At 44.4% G+C, this 17,345-nt stretch overlaps 1 protein-coding gene across 1 annotated transcript in view; it reads left to right on the top strand.

Moving 5' to 3' along the window:
• Positions 1–7,257: 7,257 nt before the first annotated feature.
• FER1L6 (fer-1 like family member 6) overlaps positions 7,258–17,345 on the top strand; it is a 240,040-nt gene continuing 229,952 nt past the window's right edge. The window contains exon 1 of the mRNA XM_040431685.1: positions 7,258–7,336. Coding sequence (XP_040287619.1) covers positions 7,281–7,336 — 56 coding nt within the window. The 5' untranslated portion in view covers positions 7,258–7,280. The remainder of the gene's footprint in view (positions 7,337–17,345) is intronic.

Raw genomic sequence — 17,345 nt, 5'->3', positions numbered from 1 at the left:
AACACCAAAAACAATGACCGCTGGTAACACAAATTGAGATGTTCGTATGGAGGAAACGTATACCCCCCGGCTGACATCCTCCGCACAGCCCGGGGTTAGTAGTTTTCCGACGGTCTTTTGTTTTTGAGAAAGAAGGGACAGACATTAATGAAATGACCCCTCCCCCCACAGAAAAAACAAGCCCCCCCCCTACGGCGAATCTCGGGAGGACGGACCTGACGAGAAGTTCCGCCTAGCTGCATAGGCTCATCTAAGTCAGTACAGGCTGACTGTTGCTTGGGAGAGGTAACCAATTGCTCCGGAATTTTCGATCTCTCCCTAAGACGTCTATCTATTCTGATAGAGAGGGACATAACAGCATCAAGGGAAAGGGGGGTCTCTTACAGCGCCAGTGCATCCTTAACCCTTTCAGATAACCCAGAGCAGAACTGACTCCTGAGAGCCGGGTCGTTCCACTGAGTATCCGTAGCCCACCTACGGAACTCTGAGCAATATTCCTCTGCTGACCGATCTCCCTGTAGGAGTCTCCGTAACTTCGACTCAGCCAGGGCGACTCGGTCAGGGTCATCATATATGAGACCCAAAGCCCCAAAAAATCCCTCCACTGACCGAAGAGCCTGAGAACCAGGGGGTAACGAGAACGCCCAGGATTGCGGATCCCCCTGAAGCAGGGAAATGACAATCCCAACCCGCTGTTCTTCATGACCTGAGGAGTAAGGGCGCAACTTAAAATATAATTTGCAGGCCTCACGGAACGTTGCAAATTTGTCCCTTCCCCCAGAAAATCTGTCGGGAAGAGCAACCTTGGGTTCAGTGACAACCTGGTTACCCATAGCAACCGCTCGGGGTGCGGTCTGCTGCATTTGCTGCTGTTGTTGGAGAACAGACGCCTTCAATCGTGCCACCTCCAAAGACAGGCTTTGAAGCTGTTCTGCCAAGGCATCAATAGGATCCATATTGGATTCTAAGTAGAGAGAGAAAAAAAAAACAACTTACAAAAAATTTAAAAAAAAATTATTATTTTTTTTTCTCAAAAAGTAAGGGCCAGTTATAATATCACGGTCGGCGTGGCTATCACATACATGACACAGAGGGAGGGAACGAGGAAGGCCCTGCCCAAGTGAGAGGGAAGATGGTGACCCCTGACTCACCTGGCGGCTGGCACCTGGCTGCCCTGACGTCCCTAGACGGGTTCCTCACCCGTACGCCGATCACGTGCCTAAAGCCCTGGCTTTCCCTGAGCTGAGCCCTAGGTAGTGAACAGGGCGATGGGAACACTAGTCCGCACCACTAACTCTAAGGGAAAACACCAAGGGGAGGACAGACAACACAGACTCAACATATATTCCCAGGTGGGCGACAACAGGAGACAACAATAAGCCAAACAGGGATCCGGAGGGTAGCACACAGGAACAACAACCAGGATTAACTACTCCAGTGGGTCAGTATAGATGTCCAGGCAGGAAGCTCTATAACTGGCAACTAGAGAAGTGTGAGGGGAGAATATAAGGAGGTAGGGAGTGGCAGACACGAAACAGCTGAGGAGGAGAAGCTACGGATCCCTGAGAGAGACAAAAAGGATAGCAAGGCAAACACAGAAAACAATAACTAAGAAACACCATGATCTTTAGATATAGAGCGCGCAGCCACCCGCTGCGACTTCCTGACCCCGGGTATAACGGAGTCAGACGTGGCTCTTGATACCCTCGTGACAACTGTTCTCGCTGGACATCCTGGTGGTAAGTCCACCTGTGATCTGGTGTCCCGGAGGTTCTGGTGGCCAGGGTTGCGTAAGAGTATTGAGAATTATGTGACAGCTTGTGAAACCTGCGCTCGGTCTAAGGTTGCTCATACTCTACCGCCTGGTTCACTTCTTCCATTGTCTATTCCATCTCGTCCTTGGACACATTTGTCCATGGACTTTATTACGGACCTGCCGAGTTCCTCCGGGAGAACAGGGATTTTGGTGGTAGTCGATCGTTTCAGTAAAATGGCTCACTTTATACCACTAACAAGTCTGCCTAACGCTAAGACTCTTGCGCAGATTTTTGTCTATAAATTGCACGGTATTCCTTCGGATGTTGTCTCTGATAGGGGCACGCAGTTTGTCTCCAGGTTTTGGAGGGCGTTCTGCTCTCGACTTGGCATTCAACTTTCTTTCTCGTCGGCTTTTCATCCACAGTCGAATGGTCAGACGGAGCGTACCAATCAAAACCTGGAGACCTACTTGAGGTGCTTTGTGGCTGAGAATCAGGAGGACTGGTCCTCATTCTTGTCCTTAGCAGAATTTGCATTAAATAACCGTAGGCAGGAGTCCACGGGTAAGTCGCCATTTTTTGGCGCATACGGTTTCCATCCTCAGTTTGGTACCTTTTCTGGGTCTGGTTCCTCCGGGATGCCAGAGGAGGAGAGATTCTCTTCTGCCTTATCCTCTATCTGGCGGGGGATTCAAGGGAATTTGGAGAGGATGGGTGAGAGGTATAAACGAATGGCTGACAGGAGACGTGTGACTGGTCTGGACCTGTGTGTGGGTGATCTGGTGTGGTTGTCCACTAGGAATATCAAGTTGAGAGTACCATCTTGGAAACTGGGTCCAAGATTTGTTGGTCCGTAAAAAATTTCTGCGGTGATCAATCCTGTGGCGTTTCGACTGGATCTGCCGCAGACTTGGAGGATACATGATGTCTTCCACAAGTCTTTACTAAAAAAATATGTTAAACCGGTGGTACCATCGCCATTGCCTCCTCCTCCTGTTCTAGTCGAGGGAAACTTGGAGTTCGAGATCTCCAGGATTCTCGACTCGAGAGTTCTGCGGGGTTCCCTCCAGTACCTGGTTCACTGGAGGGGATACGGTCCTGAGGAGAGGATGTGGGTTCCGGCGTCAGATGTCAACGCCAGCCGACTGAGGGCCTTTCATAGGTCCCATCCGGATAAGGTTGGTCCAGGGTGTCCGGAGGTCACCCGTAGAAGGGGGGGTACTGTCATGCCCCACTCTGACGATGTGCGGAGGTCAGCCAGGATTGCAGCACGAGTTTAGTTTTTGCTGGATCCGCCTCGCATCAGGTGCACTGGGTGGAGTCATTAGTTTAAATGGTCTCCAGCTAAGTGCTCTGAGCGGATTATACTGTTCATTTGGGTCTGGGAAGTTTGGAGGGAAGGTTGGCTGTTTGTTCCTGCTCTCTGCAGATAAGTAACATTTCTTGTTTGGTTGTTTATGTCATCTATCCCATCCAGGTTCTGTGCGAGCAGGCTGCTCCTTTCTCCCCACTTCACCATCTCAGGGAGTTCAGGGTTCTGTCAGTACAGGTTGGAGGACACAGCAAATCTACCTTCAAGGTTTGTCTGTGGGCTGAGCATTGGAGGGAAAGAGGTCAGGGATAAACTAGGAGGTGACCCTTCCCCTGTCTCTCGTCCAGAGCCTGGTTGGTGTGTTATCTGTTAAACTGTGCACGTCCGCCGTGACACCTATATCACATTTACTGACACACGGGAGGCTCCTGCGATGGTCAGAAGCGGTGTAGAAGCTGTTGTTTTATCAAGCTTAGGATCTCAGCTAGCTCTGATACGACTCAACGACTCTGCTGTCTTCTGAGTCTCTCTATCACAGCTCAGGGGGCGTGTCCATGATCTCCCTATCACAGCTCAGGGGGCGTGTCCATGATCTCCCTATCACAGCTCAGGGGTCTGTCCATGCTCTCCCTATCACAGCTCAGGAGACAGTTGAAGGCTGAAACTGAGCATGTGCGGCCTTCTCGGTGAACTGGACAAAGAAACATGAAAAGAAATAATCAGCAGGTGGCGCTATACAGATACATTTTATTATATAACTCAGTGGCTATGCAAAATTACATGCAATTACAAAAGTGTTCAGATCCAGGGGCTGGTTTGAAAACTGAAGAATATTTTTCATGGGACAACCCCTTTAAGTAAAATAGTATTCACACATATTATACATGAGAAAATTGCTCTGTTACGCAGTCATAAGTCATAAGCATCCCTATTTGACATTCGAAAAGTTTTTGTTTATAAACATAAAATTGCTACTAATTTTGAGCTCAGGATTGCTATAGATTTCACTGTAATGTAGTCACGATCGTATGAATGTACAGCGGGATGCGAAAGTTTGGGCAACCTTGTTAATCGTCATGATTTTCCTGTATAAATTGTTGGTTGTTACGATAAAAAATGTCAGTTAAATATATCATATAGGAGACACACAGTGATATCTGAGAAGTGAAATGAAGTTTATTGGATTTACAGAAAGTGTGCTATAATTGTTTAAACACAATTAGTCAGGTGCATACATTTGGGCACTGTTATCATTTTATTGATTCCAAAACCTTTAGAACTAATTATTGGAACTCAGATTGCCTTGGTAAGCTCAGTGACCCCTGACCTACATACACAGGTGAATCCAATTATGAGAAAGAGTATTTAAGGGGGTCAATTGTAAGTTTCCCTCCTCTTTTAATTTTCTCTGAAGAGTAGCAACATGGGGGTCTCAAAACAACTCTCAAATGACCTGAAGACAAAGATTGTTCCCCATCATGGTTTAGGGGAAGGATACAGAAAGCTGCCTCAGAGATTTCAGCTGTCTGTTTCCACAGTTAGGAACATATTGAGGAAATGGAAGACCACAGGCTCCGTTCAAGTTAAGGCTCCAAGTGGCAGACCAAGAAAAATCTCGGCTAGACAGAAGCGACGAATGCTGAGAACAGTCAGAGTTAACCCCCAGACCAGCACCAAAGACCTACAACATCATCTTGCTGCAGATGGAGTCACTGTGCATCGTTCTGTAGTGGCCTCACGGACTAAGCGTGGGCACTACACGAGGGTCAATTGGGGTGTGCGTGACTTCTCTTCACTAGGGACAGGAGTGTCATTTCCAACTGTGCATATGTTATGTGAATTGTAAAGTATTGTTGTTTTTATATGTAATGTTTTTCCCTGTATTATGTAGTATCAGGCCTAGTCCCTGTAGTTAGTCATCCTAGACGCTAGAGGGAGCTAGAGTAGCCTTAGGATAAGTATTCAGGCACAGACAGGGAAGGGAGTGAGTTCGGAGGTCGAGTGTAGAGAGTTCAAAGTCAGGGGTCTGCTGAGACCAGTGAGGAGGACAAGCCAGAGCCTTCTCCTGACATGCAGCTGGACAGCCCAGGCTGTTAGCTGTAACCAGGGGGCTAGTCGAGGGATCCTAGCCTACCTGTGGATAAAGAGAGCCTAGGTTAGCTCTGAAGACACCCCAGTAGCAGGATAACGCCTCCTGGGGAAAACCAGCAGTTATCCTCCCTTCCATTCCAGTCAACACCAGGTCAGATAAGTACCATGATGGACAGAGTTATATAGAATGCAGCAAGTGCGATCTTGGAGAAAGAACCGATATACCAAGGATAAAAGCCAGCATCTAGGCATCCGGGCCTTGGGATCCAGCCAGCTAGAATAGCTGAAGGGGATAGAGCAGGGTTGCACTGTAAAGCAATCATCATTGTGTTCCTCCAAGTATCTTGCCTGTTTATTTCCTGCCACCATCTGAAGTTTACCTGTTTGTGAAAGAACTGTCTGAGGAACTGCCTTACAACCATCCATAAATTGAACTGTATGTGTAAAGTTTGCACTGTGAGTTTCCAGTAAAAAGACGTTTGGTTTATCTACTGATTCCTCCATTATTCCATCTGTCACTACACGGTGTGCCACCGTTCAATTGGCACTGGCGTCACGAACCTTAAAGGGACCTTGCCCCGGGCACATAAAACACCTGCAACATCCAGGGCACCTCATCCAACATCAGGCCTGGTCCCTAAATACCGAGTGAGCCCCAGAGGACTTTTGTGCCAGCCTCTCCTTCACTGCTGTATGCCTGCCCAGGGTTTCCATACATAACTGTGAGTGACCCTCGCTTGCCATTGACCGTGACCTCACGTTCGCATTAACCTGCAGGTCTGGAGTAGCGCAGTTCAACCATTCGGCGCACTTTACACGAGGAGATGCTGTATGCGAGAGCGATGCAGAGGAAGCCTTTTCTGCTTGAGGTGGGCTAAAGCACATTCGGACAAGCCAGCTTCATTTTGGAATAAGGTGCTGTGGACTGATGAAACTAAAATGGAGTTATTTGGCCATAACAAGGGGCGTTATTCATGGAGGAAAAAGTACACAGCATTCCAAGAAAAACACCTGCTACCTACAGTACAATATGGTGGTGGTTCCATCATGCTGTGGGGCTGTGTGGCCAGTGCAGGGACTGGGAATCTTGTCAAAGTTGAGGGACGCATGGATTCCACTCAGTATCAGAAGATTCTGGAGACCAATGTCCAGGAATCAGTGACAAAGCTGAAGCTGCGCCGGGGCTGGATCTTTCAACAAGACAACGACCCTAAACACTGCTCAAAATGTACTAAGGCATTTATGCAGAGGAACAAGTACAACGTTCTGGAATGGCCATCTCAGTCCCCAGACCTGAATAGAATAGAAAATCTGTGGTGTGACTTAAAGAGAGCTGTCCATGCTCGGAAGCCATCAAACCTGAATGAACTAAAGATGTTTTGTAAAGAGGAATGATCCAAAATACCTTCAACCAGAATCCAGACTCTCATTGGAACCTACAGGAAATGTTTAGAGGCTGGAATTTCTGCAAAAGGAGGATCTACTAAATATTGATTTCATTTCTTTTTTGTGGTGCCCAAATTTATGCACCTGCTAATTCTGTTTAAACAATTATAGCACACTTCCTGTAAATCCAATAAACTTCATTTCACTTCTCAGATATCACTGTGTGTGTCTCCTATATGATAGATGTAACTGACATTTTTTATCGTAACAACCAACGATTTATACAGGAAAATCATGACGATGAACAAGGTTGCCCAAACTTTCGCATCCCACTGTATATATTATACGATATCACACTGATGTACGTAGTGACGTGTTCACACTTTGCATTGCTTGAAAGTGGTCCTAATGAGGAGCTGATCTGTGCCTTGGGTGAATACATGTCACATTCTGTTAGATATTTGGAGCGCCGCTCCGTCTTCTTTGGAAACTGTTTACATCCCCCCCCCCCCCCCCCCCCTCCAGATGCAGAATTCACAATGTTTGCTTAAAAAGCAATCGCCTTTAAATCTACAATTAGAATGATGGATTGCATTCTGGGAGCAGGGGAGCTATGATATGTTCAAACAACCGCACCCTGTGCAACCACACAGGCTCTTATAGTTCGCAGGAAAGCTGACAAGTCTCCAGCAGCTGTCTGATACCGGGACCATGAGACGTCTCCACCGCAGATAATGGACCTGCACAAGAACGGGACGGAAAAAGAGCAGGAGAAGGCCCCGAAGGCAAAGTAATATATCTACGTCCCAGTAATGACTATTCTAGCGATAATCTATAGATGTCTTAACTGTTTTTATAACTGTACTATTTATTATTTATTTTATGCCCTTATATAGAATTGATGTCTTAGGCCACGTTCACACTTCATCTATTTGGTCAGTTATTTCCATCAGTTTTTGTGAGCCAAAACCAGTAGTGAAGCCTCCAGAGATCCAGTATAAGGGAAAGACCTGCACCTGTTCTATGTTTTTGGCTCACGATAACTGATGGAAATAACTGAAGTGTGAACTCAGTCTTAGGGCTCATGCACACAAACGTATTTTATTTCCATGTCCGTTTCCGGTTTTTTTGCGGACCGTATGCGGAACCATTCACTTCAATGCGTCCGCAAAAAAAACGGAAGTTACTCCGTGTGCATTCAGTTTCCATATGTCCCCATTTCCGTTCCACAAAAAAATAGAACATGTCCTATTATTGTCCGCATTACAGACAAGGATAGTACAGTTCTATGAAGGGCCAGCTGTTCCGTTCCGCAAAATACGGAATGCAGATGGACGTCATCTGTATTTTTTGCAGATCCGTTTTTTGCGGACAGCAAAATACATACGGTCGTGTGCATGAGGCCTCAGGGCTCATGCACATGACTGTATGTATTTTGTGGTCCGCAAAACATGGATTCCCCCAAAAAAACGGGTGACATCCGTATTGCATCAGGGTTTTTTGCGGATTCATTGTAACAATGCCTGTCCTTGTCCGCAAAATGGACAAGAATAGGACATGTTCAATTTTTTTGCGGAACGGACATGTGGAGATACAGAAATGGAATGCACACTAAGAGATTGTTCACACGACCGTGCCGTGTTTTGCGGTCTGCAAATTGCGGATCTGCAAAAAACGGATGCCGCCCGTGTGCCTTCTGCAATTTGCGGAGCGGAACAGGAGGCCCTTTATAGAAATGCCAATTCTTGTACGCAAAACGGACAAGAATAGGACAGGACTCATAATTTTTGCGGGGCCACTGAATGGAGCAATGGATGCGGACAGCACATGGAGTGCTGTCCGCATCTTTTGCGGCCCCATTGAAGTGAATGGGTCCGCATCCGAGCCGCAAAAACTGCGGCTCGGATGCGGACCCGAAAAACGGTCGTGCGCATGAGGCCTCAGGGGGACTGTGCTTTTAAAAAGCATTTTTTATGACATACTCATACAAATTTTGTCAGGTGGGGTCTGGGTGCTGATACGTACACTGATTGGTAACGTGAAGGGGCAGAAGCTCGTACCCCTTCTCTTGGTGATCTGTAAGGGTCTCAGAACCTGGACCCCGGCCAATCAAGACTTATGACTCGCCTCTATATGTAAAAGGTTTCTTGAAAGTGCAATTAGGGTACTTTCACACTTGCAGCAGAGAGATCCGGCAAGCAGTTCCGTCGCCGGAACTGCCTGCTGGATCCGGCAAAACGTATGCCAACTGATGGCATTAGTAAGATCAGGATCCTTATCAGTCTTAAAAATGCCTGATCAGTCGAAAAAATGCATTGAAATGCTGGATCCGTCTTTCCGGTGTCATCCGGCAAAACCGATCCGGCATTTATTTTTTTCACCTTTTTTTCAGTCTGCGCATGCGCAGACCGGAAGGACGGATCCGGCATTCAGAATACCGGAACTAATACCAGCACGAATACATTCCTATGGGAAAAAATGTCGGATCCGGCATTCAGGCAAGTCTTCCGTTTTTTTGGCCGGAGATAAAACTATAGCATGCTGCGGTTTTATCATTTGCCTGATCAGTCAAAAAGACTGAACTGAAGACATCCTGATGCATCCTGAACGGATTACTCTCCATTCAGAATGCATTGGGATAAAACTGATCAGTTCTTTTCCGGTATAGAGCCCCTGTGACGGAACTCAGCGCCGGAAAAGAATAACGCTAGTGTGAAAGTAGCCTTATCCTAATGCATTCTGAATGGAGAGCAATCCGTTCAGGATGCATCAGGACGTCTTCAGTTCAGTCGTCTTGCCATTTCAGGACGGAGAAAATACCGTAAGCATGCTGCAGTTTTCTCTCCGGCCAAAAAGACTGAACACTTGCCGGATCCGGCATTGATTTACATTGAAGTGTATTAGTGCCGCATACGTCATTAAGTGTTCTGGCAAAACGGATCCGGCATTCCGCATGCGCAGACCGATTTTTTTTTTTTATACCGGATGGCACCGGAGAGACGGATCCGGCATTTCAATGCATTTGTCAGACGGATCCGAATCCGTCTGACAAATTCCATCAGTTTTCATGCGATTTGCCGGAATACTTTGCCGCAAGTGTGAAAGTACCCTTATACTTAACTTTTATTAAACCTTCTAATTAAAAATCTAATTGCCCATGCAAGGGTAATTGTTTATTGCCCTCTGTGTAGTTTTTTTTTTTTTTTTTTAGTTTGAGAGTAGGGACATAATAGGGGCAGAGACCCAGCACTTGGACCCCACTCCTCCCTACCCCAGTCCTTTAGATAGACCCTTTACAATTGTTTACACTCCTCCAGAACAATGCATGATTTTTAATTAGAAGGCTTAATAAAAGTGAAGTATTGATTGAGGCGACCTTCCACTATTGTTTGCTGTTTCTAATATTGGGTACCCAGTGCTTTTGGACCATCATTGACCATTGATCCCGTGGTCGTGTGATTAGATTTCTTGTGTGAGAATCTCTCCATTCAATTCATTGGGAAACTGATTCTGCAGTAGAAAATGATGCTGAAAAATCCGCAACAAAATGTGTGCATGTTTATTTGCAGATTTTCCTGCAGCATTTTCTACTTCGGTTTCCCATTGAAGAGATTCTCCTACAGGAAGTATGCAATACGGCATTATTTACGCTGCGGAATATACCGTAAATTCCACACAGGAACACAACGCAGGGATAGACAATGTTTAGGTCCACAGGATAACACGGGGGAAGTCTTGATGTTGCGGGCTTTCTGGTGGAAGATTCCTCCACGTGTGAGTGCACCGTAATTCATTAATTCTATCCCCATGTCAGAAATCACTCCTATAGCCGGTTGTCTTGTCATGTAATGATTGCTGCTTTGTAGTATTGGACTGAGAGAACTATAGAACATGAGCTACATGAGGTATAGACAGAAATAACCAATTCAAGACCTGATCATTTTCCCCTATTCCTGATCAGACACGTCTGGTAGTACATTAGTACATGCCGTTATTTATTTTATACACTTATATAGATCTGACATATTCCTCAGCGCTTTACAGACATTAGCATCATCCGCTGTCCCCAATGGGGCTCACAATCTAAGGTCCCTATCAGTCTTCAGTCTGTCTTTGGAGTGTGGGAGGAAACCGGAGAACCCGGAGGAAACCCACGCAAACACGGGGAGAACATACAAACTCCATGCAGATGTTGTCCTTGGTCGGGTTCTGAAAGGAATAATTTTTTTTCCCATTTAAATAATATTTAGTCTTTTTTTTATTTAATTTTTTTTGTGAATCACGGGGCTTTATTTTTCTTATAGTATGTTTTGTTTTCATTTTCTATATCCAGAATGTAAATAAATGGGAGAAACTTTTTTGTCCATTTTTTTTTTCTACTTTTCGCTTAACACAAAATGCAACTAAAATCCTTTATTTTTTTAAATTTTAATATTTTTTAAAAAAATATTCCATTTCTATTATGGTCATTTTTATATGGGGGGATATATAGTTTATGCCATCTGGCGACCTTTTTAATGTTATTTTAGTTATTTATTATTTATTTTTATTTTGTTTTGTATGTTTGTATCTATTTATTTTATCTATTTATTTAGTTATTTATTTTACACATTGTACCCGCCCCCCCAATAAGGTCGCTTAAAACCGTCAAGAGGATTTTGAATTTTTTACATTTTACTTACTTTTTTTTATTGCAGATTTCTCATGCACACGGCTGTATGTATTTTTGCAGTCCGCAAAAAAGGATGACATCCGTGTGATGTTTGTGTTGCATCAGTTTTTTTTTGCGGATCCATTGTAACAATGCCTGTCCTTGTCCGCAAAACAGACAAGAATAGGACAGTGGGAATACAGCCTGTGGAGCCTTGCGGCACATGTAAGTTTTGCCTGGCACCTGACGGTCACATGATCAGATGATCAGCAATCCGCCACCAGTCAATCACATGAACAGGAAGCATTATGGCTGCTTCATGAGCGATGGGGAAGGTAGGGATGTTAATATACTGTCTCTGCCTTCTTTAGGACGGGGGGTCTCACTGATCTCCATACAGCTGCAGACATCTAGAAATGTCCTTGTGATGTGACAGGATTGCCAGCCGGACGACTTTAAACATCCGCAGGTGGTTAATCATGGATGATATAAATCTTATTTATTTATTTAATTAAGAAAATGCTATTTTTGTTGGTTTAGAGGGGTTGTCTCATTGAGGGGCACCTGACTGCCACTGGACTTTCTCCAACACCCTCAGCAAATAGTTAATTTTGCCGGGTAAACATTCAGGTGAATGGACGTGACGGCTGGCACAATTCTGGCACCAGGATCTGCTGTGACATCTATGCCGGTATATTGTTGTCTTTATGACCAGCTCTTAGTTGAAGTTTGCAGAGTTTTTTTTCATATAAAATCTTCTAAGTAAAATTTATTTCAGTTTCTTTGTGTTTACTTTTCCCAAAAGAGGTTGTGTTATGTGATGGTCACTGAGCTCCACAGTCCCATTAATACTTGGTTTTCTAGCAATTTGCGATAACCCCCATCGTTTCTACACAATGTTATGTAAACTGCGGACTCACACAAATCAATAGAGTTCCCAGTGTCTACGTGCATAAAGGAGGGCTTACCATCTCAATACCTGGCATAGAGGAAGACCAGAAAAGACACCAGTATTATAAAGGGCACATGCTAGGTGGGGCCCTAGTACAGAATCTACATTGGGGTCCAGGGACTTCATGTTATGCCTCTGCTTGCTTTGCTTTGCATGATCCCAATTTGCAATCATCCAGGGGCCCAAGGACATCACCTTTAAATGCAATGGAAGAAGTCTTTATGAGATTTATTCCTTCTACATTATTAAAGCTGCAATCATTTGGCAGAACGTGGTCTTCCTGAGATATGAATTCTATATATGGAGCCACTTGCAATGGATCAGAATGTTGTAGGCTCTTTGAATAATGAATATAGACTTGGATCATGCAGTGGACAACTAGCTATGCTTGACCAAGATGTTGAGCAGATTATACTGTCCATTGTTACTTCAAGGGTATAGGGGGCAACTGTTAGAGTGGACGCTGGGACCACCATCCTTCTCAAGAATGGAGATCTCATGCTCCCTTATGAATGGAGCAGCAGGTTGAGCATGCTCACTGATGATCTGGTCAGTCTCTATGGCACTACTGATGGTAGCTAAGTGCTGTATTCTGACCCCTATTCTCCAGATCAGTAAGTCTCCCAGTGGTGAGATCCCCACCAATCCAAAGGTTACCCCCTATCCTGTGGATAAAATTGGTATAATTTGAATACCCCCTTAATTGTGAGCAGGATTATGACCCGTAGGGTGGACCTGCTGGGGCGCTTTTGGATTAGTCTGGAATATCTAGGTATGGTCTTTGCCAAAAGGAATTGAGATTACCAGAATGGACTACAATAGGAACAGTTGGCGAGAGGGCAAACTAGGACAACCATACTATATAGAGTATATAGCATGGAGTCAACGGGTAAACCAGAAGATCAAGGCAAGGTGAAGAACGTTCACAGACAGTAGACAAACACAAATCTGTACAATTCCATTCACAGTTTGGTATCATACATAGATGATGGGCAGATGAAAATCAATCGCAAAGTCTGTAAAACATCACGAACATGATCACAGTGTGATCGCACCTTCTGATTTATACACAGGGGTTCACATATATAGGCCAGAGCATCTTTATTTCAGTGCATGCTGACCTGACTAGCGCCTGAGCATTTGAGGTTGACCAATCTAGCTGAAATGCAAAAAAAGAGGTTATAGCCCAGAATCGGATAGTTGCATGGAGCATGGTCGCTGGCTAAAGGGGTTCTCTGCTTTGGATGATGCCCTTTTGTGGAAGGTGCTTCCCCTGAATATAAGGCTACTTTCACATTGGCGGCAGCCTTCTCTGGCAGGCTGTTCCGGCGGGTGATCAGCCTGCCAGATCCGTGCTGCCGCTAGTGCACACGTGCCACTGGAAGTCCGCCCCATTCACTATAATGGGGGGCTGGCCAGAGGTCTGGTCGCAGCACGGCAAACATGCAAAGAGGCAGCCGGAATAAAGCCACTTAAGTGTTTTCTTCGGGCGATCAGATGCAGTCTGTGGAGGAACCTGGTAGTAAATGTTGAGTTTCTATGGAGCGTCGCCACAGGAGAAATGAAGTATTACATGAAATCAGTTGAAAGCAATGGGCTATCTGTGTAATGCAAAGAACTACTAAGGCAGAGAATGTAATGACGTGATCTAGGCTGTGGTGCTAATGCTATAGAAGAGGGCCAAGATCCATGAAGGACTAGTGCCTGGTAGATAAAAATCATTTGCTAGCCCCCTCTAACTAGTCCATCATTTTTGGTCTCCATCCACTAATCTGGACGGTCATTGCCTCTTTCATCCCAGTCTATATCTTTAGGGTACATGTACCTCCGGTGGGAAGCCCCCATGAACTATCACCTTGTTTTAAAACCTCATGTGAAAACACCAGGACATAAAGTTCTCAGTTACTCACAAGGGGTATATTCTTCCCTTTAGACACATCAATAAATTCCTGCGTATGTCCTATCTCCCAGCTGTCACCTAGAATTATCTCTTATCTCCATTGTTTGATTCCCATTACGAGCTGAAAACCGACACCTGCTACTGTACCCTCTCCAGAGGTGATCATGAGGCCGAGGAGGAAGTTAATATTTGATAGTCTGACTAATTCTATGGGAGGGAGCGAGTTACAGTAATGACTGGTCTCTGAGTAACCTGCTAATCTGATCATGTAATGGATCTCTCATTTCCTTGTTATAAGGGATAGTTCAGACATGAAAGCCGTGTTCTTTATTTTTGTTACAATTTTGATACAAAACTTTATATTTCACCGTGACCACCAATTCGATGTTTGCATTTATTGATCTCAATTGTTCTTGATTACTATGTAACACCCTCAGTGCATGCTGCTTAAAGGGGTTCTCCAAGACCAAGTAGCCCTTTTGATATTACCAGGCAGAAGGCAGGGTTTTGTATAGCCAAAACTGCTGACAGACTCCCTTTAAAGGGGTTCATTGAAATCCCTTTTAATACTGTCAGGCAGAGTGCAGAGAGTGCTCCCGTTTCAAGTGCTGAGCGTTCTTCTCCTCTACTTCTTATTCCCCGCTAGACTAGAAGTGTAATGTGCCGTCTGCATGCACTTCACTGCTGCTGGCCACTTAAAGACCTCATCGGTGACCTCATCAGGCATGGCACAAGACCACCGCCATTGTTTGGCTGGCAGTGGTGAAATGCATGTAGACGGCACGTCACACTTCTGGTCCAGCCGGGAGCAGAAGTGAGGAAAAGGGAGTTTGGTGCTGGAACTGGAGCAGTGGTGACAGGGGAGAACCTATTTTTTTAACCCCGGCCCTCGACCTGGCAATATTAAGAGGTTCCGAGTCTTGAAAAACCCCTTTGACCCTTAGAATAACAGAGGTTTGTTTAGTTTTTGCATTTTCATTTTTCTTCCCTATCTTCCTTGAGCCATAACTTTTTAATATTTCCGTTCACATAGCTGTATGAGGGCTTATTTCTTTTCAGGATAAGTTATACTTTCTAATGCCACCATTAATTATGGCATACAATGTAGTGGGAAGCTGTAAAAAAAATTCCAATGGGGTGGAATTGGAAAAAAAAAAAAACGCAATTCCTCCAGCGTTTTATGGGTTTTGTTCCCACAGCGTTCCGTTTTTGGCAAAACTGACCCATGCCCTTCATTCTCCTGGTCAGTATGATTAGAACAATACCCCATATATATATATAGGTTTTTATGTGTAAAAATAAACTTAACCACCTCAGCCCCCATAGCTTAAACACCCTTAATGACCAGGCCACTTTTTACAATTCTGCACTACACTACTTTCACCGTTTATTGCTCGGTCATGCAACTTACCACCCAAATGAATTTTACCTCCTTTTCTTCTCAGTAATAGAGCTTTCATTTGGTGGTATTTCATTGCTGCTGACATTTTTACTTTTTTTGTTATTAATCAACGATAAATGACATTTTTCACTTTCAGTTGTAAAATTTTGCAAAAAAAACGACATCCATATATAAATTTTTCTCTAAATTTATTGTTCTACATGTCTTTGATAAAAAAAAAATGTTTGGGTAAAAAAAAAATGGTTTGGGTAAAAGTTATAGCGTTTACAAACGATGGCACAAAAATGTGAATTTCCGCTTTTTGAAGCAGCTCTGACTTTCTGAGCACCTGTCATGTTTCCTGAGGTTCTACAATGGCCAGACACTTTTTTGCAGCCTAGGTGGGCAAAGGGGCCCACATTCCAAAGAGCACCTTTAGGATTTCACCGGCCATTTTTTACAGATTCTGATTTCAAACTACTTACCACACATTAGGGCCCCTAGAATGCCAGGGCAGTATAACTACCCCACAAGTGACCCCATTTTGGAAAGAAGACACCCCAAGGTATTCCGTGAGGGGCATGGCGAGTTCCTCGATTTTTTTATTTTTTGTCACAAGTTAGCGGAAAATGATTATTATTTTTTTTTTCATATTACAAAGTCTCATATTCCACTAACTTGTGACAAAAAATAAAAACTTCCATGAACTCACTATGCCCATCACGAAATACCTGGGGGTGTCTTCTTTCCAAAAATGGGGTCACTTTTGGGGTAGTTATACTGCCCTGGCATTTTAGGGGCCCGAATGCGTGAGAAGTAGTTTGAAATCAAAATCTGTAAAAAATGGCCGGTGAAATTCGAAAGGTGCTCTTTGGAATGTGGGCCCCTTTGCCCACCTAGGGTGCAAAAGAGTGTCACACATCTGGTATCACCGTACTCAGGAGAAGTTGGGCAATGTGTTTTGGGGTGTCATTTTACATATACCCATGCTGGGTGAGATACATATCTCGGTCAAATGCCAACTTTGTATAAAAAAATGGGAAAAGTTGTCTTTTGCCAAGATATTTCTCTCACCCAGCATGGGTATATGTAAAAAGACACCCCAAAACACATTGCCCAACTTCTCCTGAGTACGGTGATACCAGATGTGTGACACTTTTTTGCAGCCTAGGTGGGAAAAGGGGCCCACATTCCAAAGAGCACCTTTCGGATTTCACCAACCATTTTTTACAGATTTTGATTTCAAACCACTTCTCACGCATTCGGGCCCCTAAAATGCCAGGGCAGTATAACTACCCCACAAGTGACCCCATTTCGGAAAGAAGACACCCCAAGGTATTTCGTGATGGGCATAGTAAGTTCATGGAAGTTTTTATTTTTTGTCACAAGTTAGTGGAATATGAGACTTTGTAAGAAAAAAAAAATCATCATTTTCCGCTAACTTGTGACAAAAAATAAAAAATTCTAGGAACTCGCCATGCCCCTCATGGAATACCTTGGGGTGTCTTCTTTCCAAAATGGGGTCACTTGTGGGGTAGTTATACTTCCCTGGGATTCTAGGGGCCCTAATGTGTGGTAAGTAGGTAAATGACCTGCGAAATCCTAAAGGTGCTCTTTGGAATGTGGGCCCCTTTGACCACCTAGGCTGCAAAAAAGTGTCACACATGTGGTATCGCCGTATTCAGGAGAAGTTGGGCAATGTGTTTTGGGGTGTCTCTTTACATATACTCATGCTGGGTGAGAGAAATATCTCGGCAAAAGACAACTTTTCCCATTTTTTATACAAAGTTGGCATTTGACCAAGATATTTATCTCACCCAGCATGGGTATATGTAAAATGACACCCCAAAACACATTGCCCAACTTCTCTTGAGTACGGCGATACCAGATGTGTGACACTTTTTTGCAGCCTAGA

The sequence above is a fragment of the Bufo bufo genome, chromosome 5, assembly GCF_905171765.1.
Source record: "Bufo bufo chromosome 5, aBufBuf1.1, whole genome shotgun sequence".
In the NCBI taxonomy this organism is placed as follows: Eukaryota; Metazoa; Chordata; class Amphibia; order Anura; family Bufonidae; genus Bufo; species Bufo bufo.
Note: the sequence above shows the minus strand (reverse complement) of the source record. Positions and strands in the feature narration are given on the sequence as shown.